At 36.2% G+C, this 21,211-nt stretch overlaps 1 protein-coding gene across 3 annotated transcripts in view; it reads right to left on the bottom strand.

The window, feature by feature from the left end:
* LIN28B (lin-28 homolog B) overlaps positions 1-21,211 on the bottom strand; it is a 178,319-nt gene that overhangs the window by 87,469 nt on the left and 69,639 nt on the right. For 2 of the 3 annotated variants that reach the window (XM_073335159.1, XM_073335160.1), the window contains one exon: positions 20,833-21,017. In XM_073335159.1, the coding sequence (XP_073191260.1) occupies positions 20,833-21,017 (185 nt within the window). The remainder of the gene's footprint in view (positions 1-20,832; positions 21,018-21,211) is intronic. The other variant, XM_073335161.1, reaches the window with a different exon arrangement.

Raw genomic sequence — 21,211 nt, 5'->3', positions numbered from 1 at the left:
TAATCCATAATATGCAGAGGTCTATAATTTGAGTTGATGGGAGGAAGATTGTTTTGAAATGCATGTTCCTACCTTTTATCCTAAGAAAGAACATAGGGAACATCCTAAACAGTTTCATTCTGCAAGAAAAAAAATACAATCTTCTATCGCAGTGTTTCCCAAACTTGGGACACCGCTTGTTCAGGGAAAGCCCCTGACGGACCCGGATGGTTTGTTTACCTGCTGCGTCTGCAGGTTTGGCCAATCGCGGCTCCCACTGGCCGCAGCCCCCATTGGCTGGGCACAGCGAACCGCAACCAGTGGGAGCCGCGATTGGCCAAACCTGCAGACATGGCAGGTAAACAAACCGGCTGGGCCCGCCACGGGCTTTCCCTGAACAAACGGCATCCCAAGTTTGGGAAACACTGTTCTATAGTGTAATACAAAATGTGGTCTTTCAGTGGAAAAATGTATCTGTAACTATTTCATATTAATTTCAGAGATAGCATTCTCTTTGGAAATATTTGCTTGAATTAAGCTATTTGGTTTACAAAAGAGTGAGGAAAGAAGAAGAAAATGTGGGGGGTTTTGCATAATAAATTGATGGGCACAACTGAACCGGATTAAAAATATATATATATCACCATTAATAGCACCATGCTTATTTACCGGAATCTGGGGATCAGTATCACTCTGCAAAAGCAACATACTGATAAAAACACCTTGTAGAATCATTCACACAATACAGTCTACATAAGAACAACATCCCAAATACATTCAAATTTTGCTAATACACCAAACATTGCAATCATGGCTATTCCTAGTCTGAAAAATTATTGTATCAGAAACAAAGGGTTGTGCCCATCTTGTTCAACCTTACTGTAAGTGCATAAAGCTAAGCATACACCTTGCTCTTTGCAAGAATAAATTCCAAATTACTGCAGTAAACAAAGGGCCAAACAACAAAGAGTTTTAATAATTCACTTAGATTTGGTTTATTTTCTAAAATAATAGCTAGATGCTACTGGGAAAAAATGGCACTGGAACATCAAACCATAAACAATTTTGTAAAAAAAAAGTACTTCATCAGTAAGACCCTGATCCTGCACCATGAAAGAAAGAGCTACTGAGCTTAATGAGCCCTGAGATCCCAAATGGGACACCATGTAAGTGTGGTAGTCTGCCTATACAAAACAGCTTGCAAGATCAGGGCATAGACAAGATATGTATAAACAAACACCTTTCCTATCTGTAAATGTACTTTCTACAGTTACAGTTAACACCTATGACTACTATAACTGAGTAAGTTAATTAAGCAACTCTATTCTTTTCAATTTGTCTAATGTATGTTTTATAGCACTTTCCATGTAGTCAGTTTCATGTTTCCCCTATATAATCAATCAGCTTCCTCTCTTGTTGAAAAGCCCTTAAAAATAACAACGGCTTTGTTTACACTAACAAAATGTTATAGTTGTTATTCACCACTGGTGCAGCTCAAACTAGGATAGCAATGGTGGAAGCTGTAGTGCAGACAAGCCTCAGTGCCATACTGTAGCGTAGAGAGTCCAACCATCACATTGTACTATCACTTTTTAAAAAAGCGTATAGATGTCTGCTTAAAAGTCATAGCAAGATCGGGCCCCAAGATTTTAAACACTATGGGACAAATTCTGTCCTGGGTTTTGCTTGTACATCCCCATTACTTGCAATAACATTGCATGGTAGGCTAGAATTTGGCCCCGTGTTCACTTTGGTAGACAAATCAAGGACCTTGCTCCACACATAAGGACTCTTGTGGAGAACTCATTGCAGGATCAGGGCCTCACTCATACAAGTCCATTGAAGTCAATAGGACTACTCAGATGAGTATGTATTACACATACAAGTAAGTATTTGCTGGATCGAGAGTATATGTATCATGAACATAATTGTGTGTGTTGTGTGTGTAATTAAGGATACATTTCTCTACTGCTGCAATTTTTCAATTTGTTTTAACATGATCAACTTTAATTTTTTTAACTGTCTGCTTTTATTACAAGTCCAATTTCTGTTACATCACCTTGTCAACAGACTATCGCCTGATATTTAAAACAAAAAATCCTTTGAAAAAGTAAGGGTTTTTCTGCTCTCTTGCTATCTGCATGCAGACTAGCAAATTTCATAGCTACAAAATTCACCATCCGCACAATTCCACAGGTAGTATAGCAATGGTGAAACCAGTGGCGTACCAAAGCCTTTGGTTCCGCTGCTGCTACCACTGGTGGAACTACATAAATGGTAAATTATAGTTGCGGAGATCAATTCTCCCCCATGTCCAGGCTCTGCTTTGGGGCGACTTATGACTTACTGATGCAGCATCAGTTCAACCCTGCCGTTAGTTCCAGCAGCTGACGAGCTGCTTTAAGCTATAGCACTGGAGTAAGGTCCTCTAAGAAATGTTGCACTCGTGGAGAATCTTCATAAGAGGTTCTGCTTTGTCATTCCCCCATTGGCAAAGTAAGGAACAGGACAGGTTAAGGGGCCAGCTCTGTTATCTCTGCCAACTATATATCAGTAGGGAGTGCCCAGATGGAGTTTTGCTACTGCTCAACTAAAAAACCTTTGCAAACATTTCTGTAATTTTTTTTTAAATATATGTCAGGAGATAATATTTAAAGATGCTCTATCAGAAACTGGATTTATTTTTTAAAAGTAACCTATTTCAAAAAATTGAATTTGACAGTGTCCTAACAAACTTTGAAAAATTACAAACATGAAAGCAACTTGTTAACCTCTCATTTTAACTTATCCTTTGGTAAACAAAAAGTGGCCTATAATACAACTGATGCTCTTGATCCTACAAACTTTTACTCAGGTATGTAATCCTTGCTCAGGTGGACTGTCCTACTGATTTCACTGTGTTTGTAAGAGACACAATGACTCCAAGGTTGAAGGATCGGGCCCCTAAATTCTCATATTCAAAGCACATAATGCCATATCCAGAGTTTAAAAGCTTGGGGCCTGATCACACCATTCCTGCAGAATTCCTCTCTAATGGGGCATTCTTTTGTAAAACTGATAGTACCTTATGGCCCTTGGACTAAAAAAAACAAACAAAACCCCACCACCACCCTACTCAAATACAGTACCAATTGGAGTATGTCAACAAAAATGTCATTAGACAGGGTTCACAGGAATGGAACAATTAAAAGGCTCCAACATAATTACATGTTTTGAAAAGCATTATTAGTACTTGGGGATTTTAAAAACAATCAAATATAAATGTAAAAAAGAACAGAGATAAAAGTTTACACTGGAACTTTAAGTAAAGTTACCAACCCTAAGGAAAACATCAGCTAAGCATTCCAGTAACTTAATATGTACAATGAAAAATAACCAAAATATCTTGTAACACATTCCCTATGTCTAATTTATATCTTTAGCTATTGCCATCAATAGTACATATGAAATGCTTGATCGAAACTGGAGGAAAATCACAGAGGTAATGCAAATTGTATTTGCATTGTTAAATAATTCTGGTTTATAAATAATTTTACAAAACAGGTTTGCCACCTAACAAACTAACAATAAATATCATTGAAGATATCGACAACATAAGAGTTAAATACAATAATCTTTCATCACAACACTATGTTCTTTTGATACAAAATCATAGTTATGTTGTTTTAACATAAACTTACATTTCATTATTTCAAAAAACCCTCCAGAACATACATACATATATTTTTAGAACAACTATTAGTTAAATGTATTATCAGAGTTGTGATGAGAGGACAGAGAGCTAGATCCTCACTTGGTGTAAACTGACACAATCCCATTGAAGTCTGTGGAACTACACTAATTTACGCCAACTGAGAATCTGTCCCAGAATGATTACATCATCATTACTGCCTTTTGAGATCTAACAGCACATTTGAATACACTTATACACACAAATTTGTCTGTTCTACTAAGATTTGTCTGTTCTACTAAGAAATTCAGAAAGATTTGCTCATACTTTAATATTAAAATAGTTACAACCTCAGTCCTGCATCAGGATCTGCTAACGCAACCCCCTGCACACAATGAAAATCAACGGATCAAGGTCTATTTTACAAAATGTATCTTAAAGAGACTTCCCTTATAACAGAATTCTCAGTGTGGATGAAGCATTTTTAAAAGAGAAAATAATGATGTCCTCTCCTCTCCCTTATTTATTTAAGTCACAAGCATTTAGGGCCTGATATTACAGTCCTTACACAGAGAAAATTCCCATTAATCCCAACAGGCATTTTGCCTGGAGAGCCTGCAGCAATGGACTCTGCGTCCAATAATTATTTAGATCTAAAACTGTCATATCTTTATGGACTTAATCTAGAAACCCCTTTGTTTACATGTGTAGTCCTTACTCAAAAGGGTAAATGTTTGCAGGATTAAGATCTACAATAATTAATCTATTTGAATCTCTCTCATGTGAGAAGACCATTTTTTCCTTCAAATCAAACAAGAGCAAAAAATGTTAGGGAGTATATGACGGCTTTCTTGCTGTTTGTGTTACAGCATTAAAAGAAACTAAGAAATCGTTTAGCAGAAAAGTGTAAGGTACAAGATCAAAAGGAAGCTCAAGAACATTTTATAAAAACATTTAGAATTAAAACATTTGATCCAGATAGAAAAAGTGGGCATTTTGTTGCTAATGAAAAGTTATGCATTTATGTTTACAAAGTAAAATTTACAGAAAAAATACTCAAGGTTCTAAAATACTAAATTAAAATATCCTTCTTTAGCAGCACACATTTTGCTTAATAAATAAGAAGAAATCTAGTTACTGATTTGAGGACTGAAGAAGCCAGAGAATTTCTAACTTTTCACCATAACTGCACACATGCCTCCAGAAAAGTATACTTGTGTTTATTTTGAACAAAAAATAAGCAAGCAAATTAATGAATCGTATCTTATCATTATAAAGTTATAACATGTTTCCTTTTTAATAGGATTTATGTTTGTAGTATAAACAAACAGAAATAAGGCACCACACTACTGCTGTTAAAATGTGTTTATCATCAGATTTCTCTTTGACATAAAAAGCAAACCCAACCCCCACACAAAAGCTAGGTGGGTGGGTACCCCTCCCCCATCTCAGTTACCATGTGCGTTCTGAGAAAATATGGTAACATTCAGAAACCTCAAAGGTAGCTAGAAGACGGGATAGGAAACATTTTCCTTCCAAGCTCAGCACAACTCTACAATGCAAACTTTAGAAAGATGCAAAGGATTAGTATTGTTTTTTTTTTTAAACATTACTATCTTGAGTTACACATCCTAAGCATTACTAAAATAAAAGCATGGTTTTAAACAAGGAGCAGCATTTCAAGATAAACATCAATTATTGTTAGCATGCATCCTGTGTTATGAATTCCATATGATCCATTTCAACCAAAATTGTTATAAATGCTAAAATTGGATTTCTAATGTCTGATTCATTCTGATTCACCTTCAACCTTATCTCTGACTCACTAAAAGGGAAGTCACATGACTAAAGCAGTGAACGGAACAACCGTTTTCTTTCCTTTCTGGAGAAGGAGGGGGGTGGGGGTGGGGAACACCCAAAACCTTTCTGAAGGAGAAACAAAAGCTTGGTATTAGCTGTCCAGGGCCATTCATGGGTGGGGCCTGCATGCCAAAAAGCTGTAATAGGCTGGGGTTAATCTTAATGGGGGCCCACTTTAACCCTCTGAATGCACCAAAAAAACATGAAAACAGCTTTCACCACCCAGGTCTACTTGCAACAGCACTCACATGAAAACAACAGGCATTCTACACAGGGCAGAACTACAACGGGAACAGTTCTACTGGGGCATCATTCACAATTTAGAAACAATGGAGCCTCTTTGTTTTTTAGAATCACCTCTACGGTGCTGCCATCTTTATTTTTTAAAAATACCATCCCCCCACTCAGCACTATATACACTTCAGGAGCTTCTTGAATAAATAGGAGTATCCGATGACCAGGCTGTTGGGTGGTCCTAAAGTCTTGAACTAAAGGCTGTATACTTTATTTGGGATGCAAAGATAAGAACAAAGTGTTGGGTGTTTGTTTAAACCTAGGTTCAGTTTAAAAGTGGTTACATCATTAATAGTGCTTCATGTAAACATATGCTAGTATTGTTCTAAGTGTCAGCATAAATATAACTAAACTTTTGAAGAAAAAAATGACTATACTCGTATAAATCCTGATTTTTTTTTTATTTTTACGTATTAAATCTCTAAGCCTTATTTACAGCAATCTATCTTTAATTATTCTGCAGTTGTTCACACTGGGTCTTTACAATGGAAAAACAAGATAGCCTATATTCTCACTGCACTAGTATTTTGATAATGTTCCCATCTAAATTAAGTTGAAAAATATATAGCCATTTCACTTTGTGAAATAACCAAATTTAACCCTATGCATTTTAACTTAAAAAAGTACTAATTTGTTAGTCTCTAAGGTGCCACAAGTACTCCTTTTCTTTTTGTGAATACAGACTAACACGGCTGCTACTCGGAAACCTAGAATGAGTCAGATCCTCTGAACAACCCCATATGTGAGATATCATTATTTGGATTCTCACAGACATTAAGTATTTTCAGTACTGTATCATGTGCTAAATTAGCTGCCTTTTAAAACACTTTAAACCATATTAAGAGACTAATAAAAAGAGAATCTTTGAATCTTCTACATCAATCACTAGCACTATTAACTAGAGGCAGAGGACTGGGTTATAAATGGCCCAAGGAAGGGATAGGCAATGAATAGCCCGCCCCTGACCCTGGTTTCCCTGGTTTGATCAAGAGAGTCTGCAACCTGAGCCAAAAGGGTGCAAATTCCTCACCATTCAGAATTCTTCAATGGAGTGGGGGAGGAAACTGTTAAGGAGGCACACATCCAAATGCATCTGCATGCAGACTCTGTTTACAACTTAACCTCTGAATTACTCTGTTCTTACACACAAAAAATCATACTGAATTTATTTAAGTTCATTGAACGCCCAGGTGTATTATATCTGTTAGAAAACTGCAATATATTATATGCCTCCTTTTAAAATGAGTGTCTGTTTCTTCTAGTTAAAACCTTAAACTGACTCATGGTTCATGCAAAACTATTCATTTTTAATTCATTCATTTAAAAAAGTCAAATTAAGGACCCAATCCTGCTTCCTCTGCAGTCAATGGTTTTGCCACTAACTTGAACAGGAGTGGGATTGGACTGATTGTGTCTTTGAATCAATCATGTCATTTAATCAATATTTTAAAAAGAAACATTGAAGAGCTGAAAAAAGGATTCCAGGTGTTCTGTTCATTAAGTTAGTTTTGGTAATAATCAGCTATTATTCATACAGTTCAAAATGCCATCTTTGGAGAAAAATATGCTTAAGTGGAAACTATTCTTAAAGGAATTCAATTCAAATATCCTTTTGAACCAATGGAGTTACTACAGCATTTAACCTGCTTAGATTGCAGCACCCTCATTATAAAGGCAGCAGGAAACAAAGCCAGTTTTATATAGGCTGAAGAAACATGTACTACTTGAATATGAATATCACACAATGAATGAGGAATAAATAAAACATTTAGATCAAGGAAGTCATAGAGAGATCTGTGTAAGAAGCCAGAGGGTGAAAATAGAGGGTCTGATGCTCCACACTTATCTGTGTAGTACTCCATTGCAATCAACAGAGCTATGACTGGCATAAAAAAAGTGTAAGTGGAGATTCAGGCCCTGAGTATCTACAATCAGTAATGGACCAAAAGTAGTTATATTGCTGTGAGAATGCAATGGTCATGAAATGGCACCGACCAATATAAAACCCATCTGAAAATAAGTATGGTCTCTTCAATTACTTTACACAGCATGCTGCATGATCAAAAACTACAAATAACAAAGATGGTTAGACATATTCCTTCAGTGAGGCTTTGAAAGATGCAAAGATGCTGCTCCTATTCTTTTAAAAAATAAACATTTAATACACACATTTTTATATTAAGCAATTCAAATCAGTAATGTTTAAGATGTTTATTTTAGCATTTTGGCTATCACTTGGATTTATTTTACTAGCTTTTTGACAAATACAATTCTACTGTGATTTTTAGGGTAAAAATTGATATTATAAATATGGCTGGAAACCTTTGTATAGATCTCTTACTACTGTTTCTCACCATTTGCTTCATGGAAACTAGACAGTTCAACAAATGAACAAGTGTTACTGATAAAGAAAATATTTTCTTTAATAAATGTGTCAAAACTCTTTTTTTACTACAGTAATGTAATATTTAGTATCTTCTAACAAGCAAATTCAGCCATAGTTCTGAATAAACTATATGTTACTTGATAATCTTCTTCCACAGAGATTAAGAGAACTAGCTATCTTTCTATCATTTCTACAATTTGGCAGTGATGCAACTGTGCCTCATAGAAGTGCCTAATAATGAGTTGTATACTCCAAATTAAATACACAGTGTAGGAGAAAAAAGTTATACAAACAACAGATAGTAAATATATTAGTCTCACAACAAAATATTAACAGGATTCTTTCTCTGAAAATGTAGGTTTTTATAAATCTATATTTTGCTCTAGATTATTTCAAAGAAGGATGATTTGAGAATATTTATTGTCTATTTGAAACCCTAAGAATTTCAAACGAACATACCCACAAAGGTGAAGCTGCATTCAAATTAACCATTAAGAACCTGGTGGAACAAAACAAAGGAAGCCAAAGGAGCAATGTCTCTCACATAAGATGTAAACATGAGGGGGTCATACGCTACCTTCAATGCACATGCACAGCTAAATGTGCTACATTATAATCTTACGTTCATGCAAATGAAATGGCTACACAATTAATTTTCTTTTCATTCTGCTACTTAAAGGAAGTGAGGGGCTTGGTATACTAAACTCCCACTGGAAATAGACAGAGCTATACTGAGTAATCACCCCCCATATATAAAGAAACCTAAATGCTTACTTGATAGGAAACTTGTGTTTTAAGGCTTCATTTTCCTCACTGAAGTCACTGCAAAAAATCCTTGGGTGAAATCCTGGCCCCACTGAAGGAAATGCATTTGTGCCACTATTTTAAAGAAGCCAGGATTTTACCTTTTTTTATTTCAACAAAATGGGGCCCTTAAAGTCTAACTAAAATGTCTTGGACCTTCAATAGATAGTTTTAATTATGGAAAAAAGTCAAATTAAGATGCATTAGTCATTTTTGTTTTAGAAAATTATTTCAAATTTTATAATCATTTAACAAGTGGACTATATTAATCTCTCTAGAAAATAATGATATCATGATACACCAGAAGGCAATCATTTCATGTTGATTATCTCAATATTTCTCAAGAGAATATAACATATTATAGCTATATTTCACAGAGGATCTAATGAGCTCAATAGTGCTTAGCTCTCACTTTTTCCCTACTGAATAATGTGCATATACCAGTTATACAGTGAACTAAACAAACAATACTAAGTGAAACAGGCACTGTAAAAAACGGAGATGACTATATAAGCACTACATCATTTTGTACACAAAAACTAACTGTTTTCAGTACTGATACCTATATAGAAGTATTCTAATCATAGTCTTATTAAAAAAGAGAAACAGACTGATCAGTCTACAATTTAAAACATTAGACAAACTATTGAAAAGTCAGAAGGTTAAAAATTCTCATAAGAATTAATATTGCTTTTCCAAAGGGCTAGTGTTTAAAATGCTGCGGTATTAGAACCTGGTCCTAGAAATCTTTATGCAAAGAAATAGTCCTCAATTTAATGGGTCATCCCAAATGAGCTGGGCTACCCATGTGACTAAGTCTGCAATATTAAGCCGGTAGACACAAGCATGACAAGCACTGAATGGTATGGCCTGTTTTCCTTAAAAATAAACAACGGTAATATTTAAACACTCCTTTCTACATACTTTTTAAAACATACAACTAAAAATTAAACTGCTGTAATACAAAAAAAAAAATCCTTCCCTATAAAATGATATGCTATTTCTAAAGGTATTGATTTCTTTGAGGAAAACGTGTCCAGGAGGACTGATTTTTCCTAAAGAGTTTTACACTCAGTGAAAAACAATGTACCAATTAATTTATTAAAAAAAAAAAAGTTTTTGTGCTCGAATTTTTTTGCAGAATTACAAAATAACATCCGTTGACTTTTCCATTAGCATATTAAAGTTCAATTTGCAGAAATATTTTTTAAATGGCAGTTTAAAATATACTTACTAACACACAGAAAACCATGCAGAGATGTATGTACATACGTTTTCATAAAAATACATATCCATTCATACAGTAACATATTATATTGAGCACAATACTCAAATCTGGTGTGGAGGCACAGGGCCTCCACCATGGTTCGACCTGCAAGTTTGTGGCAATTGTCTGAGCATTTCCCACTGGAGGGGCAAATTCCTCCCATCAACAGGATGTATATGTGTGGGGTGGAGGGTGTCATTCCATTTGGGGATCTTCGCACAAATTTCTTCCGACATCCTTCCTTCCTGTGGGAAAGGATGCTCTGAGCTTAAGTAATTTTTCAACAGAAAAAACTAAAAATGCCTTATCAGCATGGGAGCTTTGCATATCTTAATGTATCAAAGCAGATTGGCAGATTAGTGGTCTATTGACAGGTTAGTCATATGAGACGACACATAGCACACATATATTGTACTAGAAAATAGTATGTAGTAAACATGATATAAAAAGTTACATGATCAGTCTGGTTCATGAACTTGTGATCTACAACATCTTATATTATATAATTTTAAGGACAAGTAAACAAATTTGAATTAAAGACACTGGACCAAACTCGATGCTGATTTACACATTATGTACCTCACAGGGACTATATCAGGACAGACTACAGTTCACTATCTTTAAACCACAAGAAAGCTATGATTAAATAACATTAAGGAAACTACACTGGAAACACAACAGCAGCACAGTGGTAGCGCTTCAGTGTAGACACTACCTATGCTGCCAGGAGAGGCTTTTCCACTGGCATAAATAATCCACCTCTCTGAGAGGCGGTAACTAGGTTGATGGATGAATTCTTCCATGGACTCAGCCCTGTCTACACCAGGAGTTACATTGGCTTAAATACACCACTCAGGGGCGTTGATTTTTCACACCCCTGAGTGACGTTGCTGGGTCTACCTAACTTTTTAGTGATGACCAAGCCAAAGGATTTGAATTAAATCAATAACAGCAAGAAAATTCAGAGGGTAGGCTTAAAATCCATTCCTAATCCACCATGTTGGGGGTAGGTATTGAATGGGTTTCAAAAGTCAAGGGGACTGCCCATGTTAGAAAAGTGGGCAGAATTTAGCCCTTCTGTGCTGCAATATCTAAGAAAAACAATGTGGAATGATTTACGTATAATAGGCCTGAATTTCTCTCAGCGATTCAGCTCAGTCCCTTTGACATAGATCTATGTGATTTCTTGACCTCATTGTTTATGGCAGTTTAAAAAAAAGATCGACATGTAGAAATAAGAAGAGATGTGTTAATGATTCATTCAATTCATTATTTTCTAGTTTCACATCAATAATGGCTAACTGTTCAAATGTCAAAATTGTATGTCTTAGAGTAGACCACACAACTTAACAATATATGATATCAATACATGTCAAAATATTAAATCTATATGGGCCTGATCCAAAATCTACAGAAGCCAATGGGTCTTTCAGGTGACTTCAGTGGGTTTTCGATTAGGCCTTATATGCATTTGTACATTCCAAATATCAAAAGTCTAGTAAGCATTCTTGAGACATTACTGCACAGGCACAGGAAATGTTTTTAAAGCCCATATTTCAGCCAATATTGTATTTTTGAAACTAGCCTATAAAGTCGACCAAGACTTTTCAGTAACGCCTTACAAAATGCTGTTGTAAAAAACATAGAGCAGTTTTAAAGTTAGTGCACAGGGTTAGTTTATAGATTTTAAGGACTTCTGTACTTCAAAAACAACCACGTTTGTATTTATTTTAGTCTGTTCAAAACTACACACGGGAAAGCACTTTTATGCTAAATCATCTGAGGGATAACTTTGTTATATGAATTGATATAACCATGAACAATAGGAAGTTATAACAGAAATGGTAAAGGAGCCTCAAGTGGTACTATAATAATATTATAGTAGAAAAATAAAGCTGTGTATCTATAAATTACTATGACTCATTAATAGAGGACCTCAATTGGGAAAATATTTCTTTGATGTCGGCTTCACTGATTAAAAATACACACTCATTAGTATAATTATTTTATAATAATATCCAATATTTTCTAATAAAGCTGTATACATTCCATAAAAACAATGAAGGAATTCTGGGGTTTTTTTGAGCCAACTCCATATACTCCAAATTAATGTTGATTATGTCTTTTCTCAGTGATTCTTACAAGACAAATATCCTAATTAATAAATAATAGATAAAAAGCAACTGAAACAAGGATATTTTCAAAAGAGAATTTTTTAAAGCAACTCAAAGGAAATGACTACACTACAAATTATAAACTTGTCATTTCATAAAGTCATATTTTTGAAATTATAACAACAACTTAAACACTAACATTTAATTGGAAAATATACAAAAAATACAGGCCAAGCTCTAAACTATTAATATATTGCTATAATTTTGGTAAAAATATTTAAAATATGAAAATATAATATTGCTACATTCTGTTCTTCACTAATATTCATATAGCTATAGGAGAAATAATTTAAGTTATTCATTAGAATGAGATGTTTTAAAATAAATCTTTTTGTGAAATGAGATAATCATAGAACTAAATGTGATCAATAACTCAAGAGTTATGTTCTCCATACTAATTAATAAATATTTCACAGATTTAGTGACAGCTTTCTTGTATTACCAGCTAAATTGAATCAGAGTACACATAACTATTATTTTTTAATACTGGGTAATCTAGAAACTCCCATTATTACAATAATCCATATTTAAAATGTTTTAAAGCAACAGCAAAATATGTTTAATTTATCCATTAAAATGCCACAGTTTAGGGCTGATACTACAGACTCTCAGAGATATGTCAGAGTTGGGCTGGACTCTACCATCCTGCGTATCTACCCAAAGGATGGAATATGAAGGGCTAAGAAACTCTTTAGCGGAATTTCCTCAAAGTCTTCCTCTGTGGTGAGAGGATCTTGTAGGAGACAGGGATGCAGCCTCTCCTACTGTACTGATCTCCAGGATCCAGAGGAACCCTTTTAAAAGTTAGCTCTACTAACTCTGGCTCTCCATCCCCTACTGGAGCTATGCTCCCACAGTCCTAGCATTTTGCATCTATGGAAGGAAAAAAAAACCCTACTCTGTCTATAGGGAAGAGGAAAGGCAGGTGGGCAGTGGTGTCACCCTGGAACCTGATTAGGTCTTCCCTAGACTAGATTGCCACAATAGCTATACTGGCCTTCCCCTAGTGGAGATGCAGCTTATACTGGCAAAAAATGTTGCCAGAATTGCTTATACCCGTTTCACAAATGAATTAAACTATACCAGCAAAATTAACTATTTTATGGGTATAATCGTGTCTACTGTGGGGCTTCTTGGCAGTAGGAAAATGTCTTAAAGAAACACAGCCTTCACTGATATTATGATACCAGTAAAAGTTTCTTGCGTAGACCTGACCTGAGTGAATAACCCTTGAAAAACTTGAAAGGATTACTGTCAATTGAATTACGTAATTGATAATTCAATTGACTCATTTTTAGAAATTCCAGTTTCTGGAAAATCATCCTTTAAACTGCAGATCCATTTTGTTTAGATTCCCTTAAGAAATGTTATAAAAATGTTCTTCTGCTCTCTTGTTGATATTTATAATGGGCTTTTCACCAAACTAGTAAGGTCAAGAGCCTCAAAGGTATTTAAGCTCCCAACTTTCATTGGAGTCTATGGGAGTTAGGTGTCTAAACACCTTTGAGAATCTCAGCCTATCTAAAGGTCTGACCTTGCCTTCACTGGTGTCATCCTAACTGGCTATACAGGGGAAACAGATTCTAAACAATGTGCTGTCAAAACACAAAGTAAATAAACTTAAAAAAGAAAGAGAAATATTTTTTCAGTTACAGTAATTGTATTAGGAACAAAATTTTCACACCAATATGATTTACTTAGGATTGTAAGCTCTCTGAGGCAAGGTTGTCTTTTCACTAGGTGAATGTAGAGTGTACATAATGGAGCCCTGATCCCTAACTGGGGCTTCCTCGTGCTACCTCAGGACAAATAATAACAAAAATTTCCAAGTTGATTTTCTTTTAATGTAGGCACATATATCTGCTTGGATACCCTCTCTGTATGAAGGGTAAAAAGTGTTCCAAACAGAATGTCCTCCTCCTTCCATGCTCCCAAGCTCATGCAAGACTTCCTCAGAGTTGGAGGAAGGGAGAAGTAAGTTCTGGAGAAGCATCTGTAGACTTGTGTTTCCCTTTGCTCGTGCAAGGGAGCATTTGGTCCCAAATAATTGGACCAATAGTGACCAACTGTAGGTCCCCTGAAGGTGTAACAATTTGTGATTTATGTCTAGAAAAAAATAATATTTACAATTGCTTAGCATGACAGGAGCTGATCCAACTCCATTCACGTCAATGGGAGTCTTTCCACTGACTTCAATGGAATTCCATACTGCATGTGTCTTCAGATTAAAAATGCACAAAGATGTTAGCTTTAAATGTAAATAGATTCTGTTCAGAGGCATTTATCACAGATGAAGGCTCCCTTACTAGGATTCTCAAAGGAGAGGCTGATTCAGTTAACTGTGAATCATATTGTAAACCAGTGGTGGATTAAAGATTTTGCCGCCCCTAGGCCCTGAAATAATTGCCACCCCCACCCCCCACTCCAGTTCACGTCCGCTCCACCTCCTCCCCTGAGCATGCAGCCAGGTCCTGTTTCTCCCTGCTCCCTGCCATTGCTTGTTCGCGAAACAGCTTCACGAAGGAGGGCGGAAGAGGGGGGAATGCAGCGCCCTCAGGAGAGGAGGTAGGGCTGGGGCGGGGATTTGAGGAAGGGGACCAATAGGGGCAGGGAGGGGGTGGGGAAGGTATGGAGTTGGGGCGGGGGCGGGTGCGGAAGGCGCAAACCAGTGCTGCAGGAAGCAGCCTCTGGCTGCTGTTATAAATTTGCTGCCCCAGCAAATTTGCTGCCCTAGGCCTAGGCCTTGTCGGCCTAGGCATTAATACGCCGCTGTTGTAAACACTCATTAAGATTTTTTTGTGGTTTACCAGAACTAAACCACCACCACAAATCCCTCCACCCAGCAATTTAAAGCTGTTTCCAAACATCCAACCTGTACACTCCGCACACTGGTTTGAAGGAAGCAGCTCTCCTCCCCAGGAATCCCTCATCAGGTATCCACTCTGTCACTTCTCCTGGAATCCTCCCACATGACCATTCCATGATGGCCCTGCAAGCCACTGCCTAGATTCCCAATGAATGGGCTCAGGCCCCTGAGCAAGTCTCAGTACCAATAGCTGGGCCCAGACTTTTTATTGCAGATCTGAGTTCAAGCCTGATTCCCTCTGATCTCCTTGTTGCCAACAGACACACAGTTTGCTCCTCACTTGCTCACCTACAGGTTTCTCTCTCCTGGCTCCTCAAGTCTCTTCCATCCATTTTTATTTAGATTGGGGTTTGGGTTTGTCTGCCCCCAAACAACAGTTCAGGGAGCCAGGTTAGGAGCAGCAGGCCTCACACAGAGACTGCTGTACTCCGAAGTGGAACTGCTATGTTGCACGCAGCAGGGGAAAACAGCCTGCCATTCACCCCTCTTGCTCATCAAAACTTCAAGTCACTGTATACAAGCTTTTTCAAGCCCGGATCATCATAAGAAAGAGATGTACTAGATCACTAGATGTACCTTCCCTCCCTTCCCCCCCCCCCCCCACACGGAGAAGATCTAGACCCTGGCATCAGGGACATTAGATATTAAATGTAATACTCTATGCCAAGTCCTGCATTTCTTGTACCAATAAAACTTTGCTTGCCCTAGTTGACATCAGTAGCAGCTTTGGATACAAAAGAAATTCATGATCAGGTGCCTAATCTTAAAGAGACAATCAACTTAAAATCTAGTGATTAAAAACAATAGTTGAAAACAGATTCTATTTGGGGTATTATATCTACCCCTAAATTCCCCAATCAATATTTTTGTTTCTTGTGTTTTAAAATTACATTGTATATTATTGTAGATGCTTTTTTTCTCTCTATCACTTTCCAGTGTTGCGTGAAAGACCCACTAAAACAAGGGAAAGAATGCAATTTACTATATACAACATGAGGTCAAATGCATGAAGTAACTGAAAAACAAAACAAAACAAAAAATCCTCAGATTTCTTCCAGTTTCAGTAGACTTAAGTGTAACAATAGTAGTTAAAACAAGTTTCAGATGGAAATGTGTGCTTTTAGCTAATGCTGGTCATTTAAATACAGATATAGAAAGCATCCTGTTTTAAGTCCCAAAATCTTTATGCAAAAATCAATCCCATTATGGCAATAATTTTGGGCTGCAGGACCAGACCCTAATATAGGACATCCCCACTATCTGCATCTTCTAAACAAATCCACCTAGGCAAGGATCTTAAAATTCAGAAACAGAACACAAGGTTATGAAGTTTTCATGTGTAATAAACACTTATAAATTGCATCTATTTACATTTAAAACCAACAAAAACTGCTCTTTTTTGTGTGTGTGATCACATAAACAGTCTTGTTAAGCACTTTCAAAGTTAAACCTTCTTCCCAAGGTAAACCATAGAATAATTAGAGCTGGAAGGGACCTACAGTGGGTCAGAGTTCACCCCTCCCCCTTGGTTAAAAAAACGTTATATACAAACATCTCAGCAGTTAAACTAACTTCAAGCATCAACCCTTTTACTGTGATCTTGGGGCTAAAACCTCACATATAATCCGTTTTAGTTTACAGAACTGTAGACCTTTTAAACTGCTGTACTTAAACTTATGCAGAATCACAAGAAGTTTCTATCATTGCACACTCATTAGGCCCAGCTCTGCCCTCTGATAAATACACGCATCTCCCACTAAAGACAGGATCTATTATAAAGCAGCTAATGTGGAATTTAAGGTGTGAAGAACAACAATACTGAGCCAAATCCAGTATGGTACAACTCTGTTGAAGTCAACATAGTTACACTATGCAGAATTTGGCCCATTATATTTACTCTTATAAAAATAAATGATAGTCCCATTAATGCAATTTGAGTAAAGAGTGATTCAGAAACAAACAGGTTAACTATTCTATAACTTCCTTCTGGAAATAATGAATAGCTCAAACAAAAGATCAACATGAAGATGCTGAATACATGGACAGGCATATGCAAACCAAATCTGAAAAGGACTTGAGTGTAAATGTTTACAAATGTACTCTACTTTAATTATAATATATAAATATAGAGAGACCTCTGGTATGTTTCCATCTGAAATAATGTGTTTGGCTCTGAGTACCTCATTACCAGAAAGATAATGACAAGCCGAAGGTAGTTCAGAGAAGATCAATCAAAATCAGAGTGCTGAAGGGAATAACTTAAAAAGAAGAGTTAAAGGCTCAATACTGCAGCTGTTCCATGCACAGAACTTCCATTGACTTAAAGAAGTATGGGCTCTAAAAAAGACCTAAATATGCACAGCTTAGTTAACCAATGACAAAGGGAAAACATGATTATAGTGCACACATAATTGAGGGGTGTAAACACCACAGAGGGAGATAAATTATTTACAGTGGTACAAGTAAATAGAAGTGGGTATAATAGGATGAAATCATTAAAGGGAATTTGGACTGAATATCAGGAAAGTCTTCCTGACAGCAAAATCTCTTAGGCTTTGAACAATTTCTCAAGTGAAGGGGATGGAAAATCCTATCATTGGGAATATTTAAAGCTCGGCTAGACAAAACACTAGAAGTGTATTTGTAGGGAACAATCCTGCATAAGCAATCCTGTATAGGTACTAAATTATGTGGGTTTTTCCTATTCTTAATTTGTAGGATTCTCTGATACATAGTATCTAAAAAGTCTAGTTGTATGTATGACAAGCCCTGTACATAAGTATGTGCTGTAGTAGAAGACACAATAGTTCTAAAATAGTATACAGCAATATTTATCCTGACAAATTCATAATATGACTGCAAACCCTTTCTCACATGAACAATATTTCTGACTTCAATAGTCAAATGATTAAGACCTAATTGCACGAGTACAGCTTTGGAGGATGGGGCCCATTGAACGTACAGATACCAGACTCTATTTTAACAGCATGCAATCTCTTCTTTGTATAACATTTCAGATTTTAAAAGGGCCTTATGTTGTTGTGGCTATCTATCCACCAGTGGCTACTGTCACCTTCAAATCAGCTAGCCAAGTAGCACAATTATTCTGTAATAATGAAGTATGTGAAATTCAAACTCAACCCGAGTTAGGCGTTGCTCCTCTTATAATCCCCCCCATTATATTAAAGCTTTGGGAAAGAGAAGAGACTAATGTCACCATAAGCCCTGCATTTAATGAATATTTCACCAAGAAAAAACAAAGTGGGATATATTAAAATACTTTCTTTGGTGTAATGAGAGCAATTAATTATGAACCACTGATAAATTAGTGCATTAAGGCATACATTTGAGAAAAATCCAAAATTATTAATGAGGTTCACAGTTTAAACCAATTAGCTATACTATCTTTTATGGTATTGTGTACTAGCAGAAATCTGTAAATCCATACAAATATTTATGACATGTAGATTAGTTCAGTATCTCCAAACATTTATGCTTGAAATGATTTCCTCCTGCATAACTCACTTATTGGCTTATTAAATGTCCCCATCTTCTATGTGACACAAAATACAAACTGGCTTCAACATTTCCTATAATTTTATTTGATTATCTTTTGACTTTCTATGAATATTTTCTATTGTGTAAGTAAATTACACATGACTTACTTTAAAGTGTGTATCAATAGCAAAGTCCTACACATAATATGATCACTTAACATTTTCTGCAGTTACACAGTTCTAAGAATATTGTTTTCAAATATTTTATTTTATTAATCAATTTGCTATCCTTTAAACACTTGTTTTTTTAATATTAGAGGAGCAAGGAGAACAAAATATGCCAGGGTATTAGACAAAGAGAACTTTTTTTCTTTCTTTCATCTTTAAAATACATTTATGTAATCACAAAGAGCAATTAATGACCTAAAGACAGTTCAGAGGGGAAAAAAGGCAAGGAAACTGATAGCAATCAGATTTGACAATGATTTCAGTAATTCAGTCTCATGAAAAGCAGCAGGAAAGGAGCTGCTTCATCCATGCCTGACAGTGCGAAGCAGGAAGTGTAAGAATGTAAAAACAAAGTATTCCTTTTACATTAAAAATAAAAGCTCTATTTCATTTCACAGTTATACTTAATTCCACATACAAACAGACAATATGGATGAGTAGACCCTGGAGGCAGGGGTGGACATATCACAAAAAGGTCAAAAATCTACCCAAACACCACCACAAAGCAAAGCAACACACCAGCAAGCATTGTTTCTTGTTTCAGTTATCTCCTATCAGCTTCATCCTAAGTATATATTCCTTAAACGTGAATGGTGAAAATGAGCCCAAACGTACAATAATATATGGAATAAAACTAGACCATCAAGATAGAATATCACGTAACAAAACCTCCCCCAAATCATTGTAAACGTCATAGGAAATGGACAACAACGTGAAAAGTTAAGATGCCTTTAGCTTTCCTGACATGGCCATAACCCAGCCTGAAACAGTCTCTTTACTTTGCAGATATTGTTCTCTTTTTCTCTGATCAACTCAGAAGGGTGATGAAATTCAAAATGTCATTCTTGCAATTTGGGACTAATACAAGCATGTGGGAGATCTAGGTACACTGGTTTCTCACAAATCACATCAATAACCTTGGAAGAAGTTTTCTAAACTTCCTGATTAACGTTTCTTGCAGCTGAAACTTTTTCAAATGAAGACATTTGTCTTAGAGTTTCCATGTACAAAATAAGGCTCTAGATACCAGTTAGACATGTTAAAAATATAAACAATGGACACATCTTTATGTTCAGTGTCTTTAAAGAGACAATGTCCTTAGTCTTATTTACTACTAGATATGTTTTCCAAAAGAGATTTTTAAAACAAACAAACAAACAAACACAAACACACACACACACACATACACACAGAGTTTGATGAGTCATGTATTATCAGAGGGATGTTTTCATGTCTGTATCATTGCAAAATAAACCTATTAATTACATTTACTTCTCACCAACTAATCTGGGATGAACTACTTTTAAAAAATGTCTAATTCTACAAGAAGAGTGTTACAAAAAATATTTGTTCACAACAGACCTAATTGATGAATATATTTATTTCTCCTTTTCTGTGTATATTTTTTAATCACCTTTGCACGGAAGGACCTATCTGCTCCTGAGCAGATGACATAGCTGAAAAGTTTAAACCTTATCAAAAACAGGATATGAGATTATTTAAAAAAAAAGAATTCAAAAAGAAAAGTTTGTACCCCAGCCCTGCATTGTGAAGAGATAAAATATTCTTTTGCACAATCCACCAACTATGGATGCTGATCTTATTTGAGTTTTAATGGGCTGATGTAGATAGAACCCCTTCTTAGAGCAGTTTTTATTACATATATACAGATGCATTTAAATATCTAGAACGATAGATTGATTGTTTCCCTTCCAGTGTAACTCGATCACCATTGAACTCAACCCCAAAAAAAAGGGGATGGGGGGTGGGGTGGGGGGAGAAGATGGGAGACAAAAGTTGGTCTTACTTGGTGTACAAAAACATCAACTGGAGACTCCAAAGGGTTTCCTTCCCGGTTGATCATGGAGATGAACCCGAATCCCATTCGCACATTGAACCACTTGCAATGGCCTGTTCCATGCAAAACCTGAGATTCCTCCTCTTCCTGCTCTGGCAACTTCCCGGGCTCGTCTCCACCTTTACTCGCCCCTGCTGAGGAGGGGGAAAAAAAACACACACACACACACACACGATGCAAAGCAAAGAGTTAAATTCTGGTAAACGTCCTTTGCCTTGTACAAAGGGATTGCTCAGAGGGGAGAAAAACAACCACCCCCACACACCCGCACATTACAAAATCAACCCGTTTTCTTTCCCTGCGCAGAAAACCATTTAAAAAAAGCACA

Source organism: Lepidochelys kempii, chromosome 3, assembly GCF_965140265.1.
Source record: "Lepidochelys kempii isolate rLepKem1 chromosome 3, rLepKem1.hap2, whole genome shotgun sequence".
Taxonomy (NCBI): Eukaryota; Metazoa; Chordata; order Testudines; family Cheloniidae; genus Lepidochelys; species Lepidochelys kempii.
Note: the sequence above shows the minus strand (reverse complement) of the source record. Positions and strands in the feature narration are given on the sequence as shown.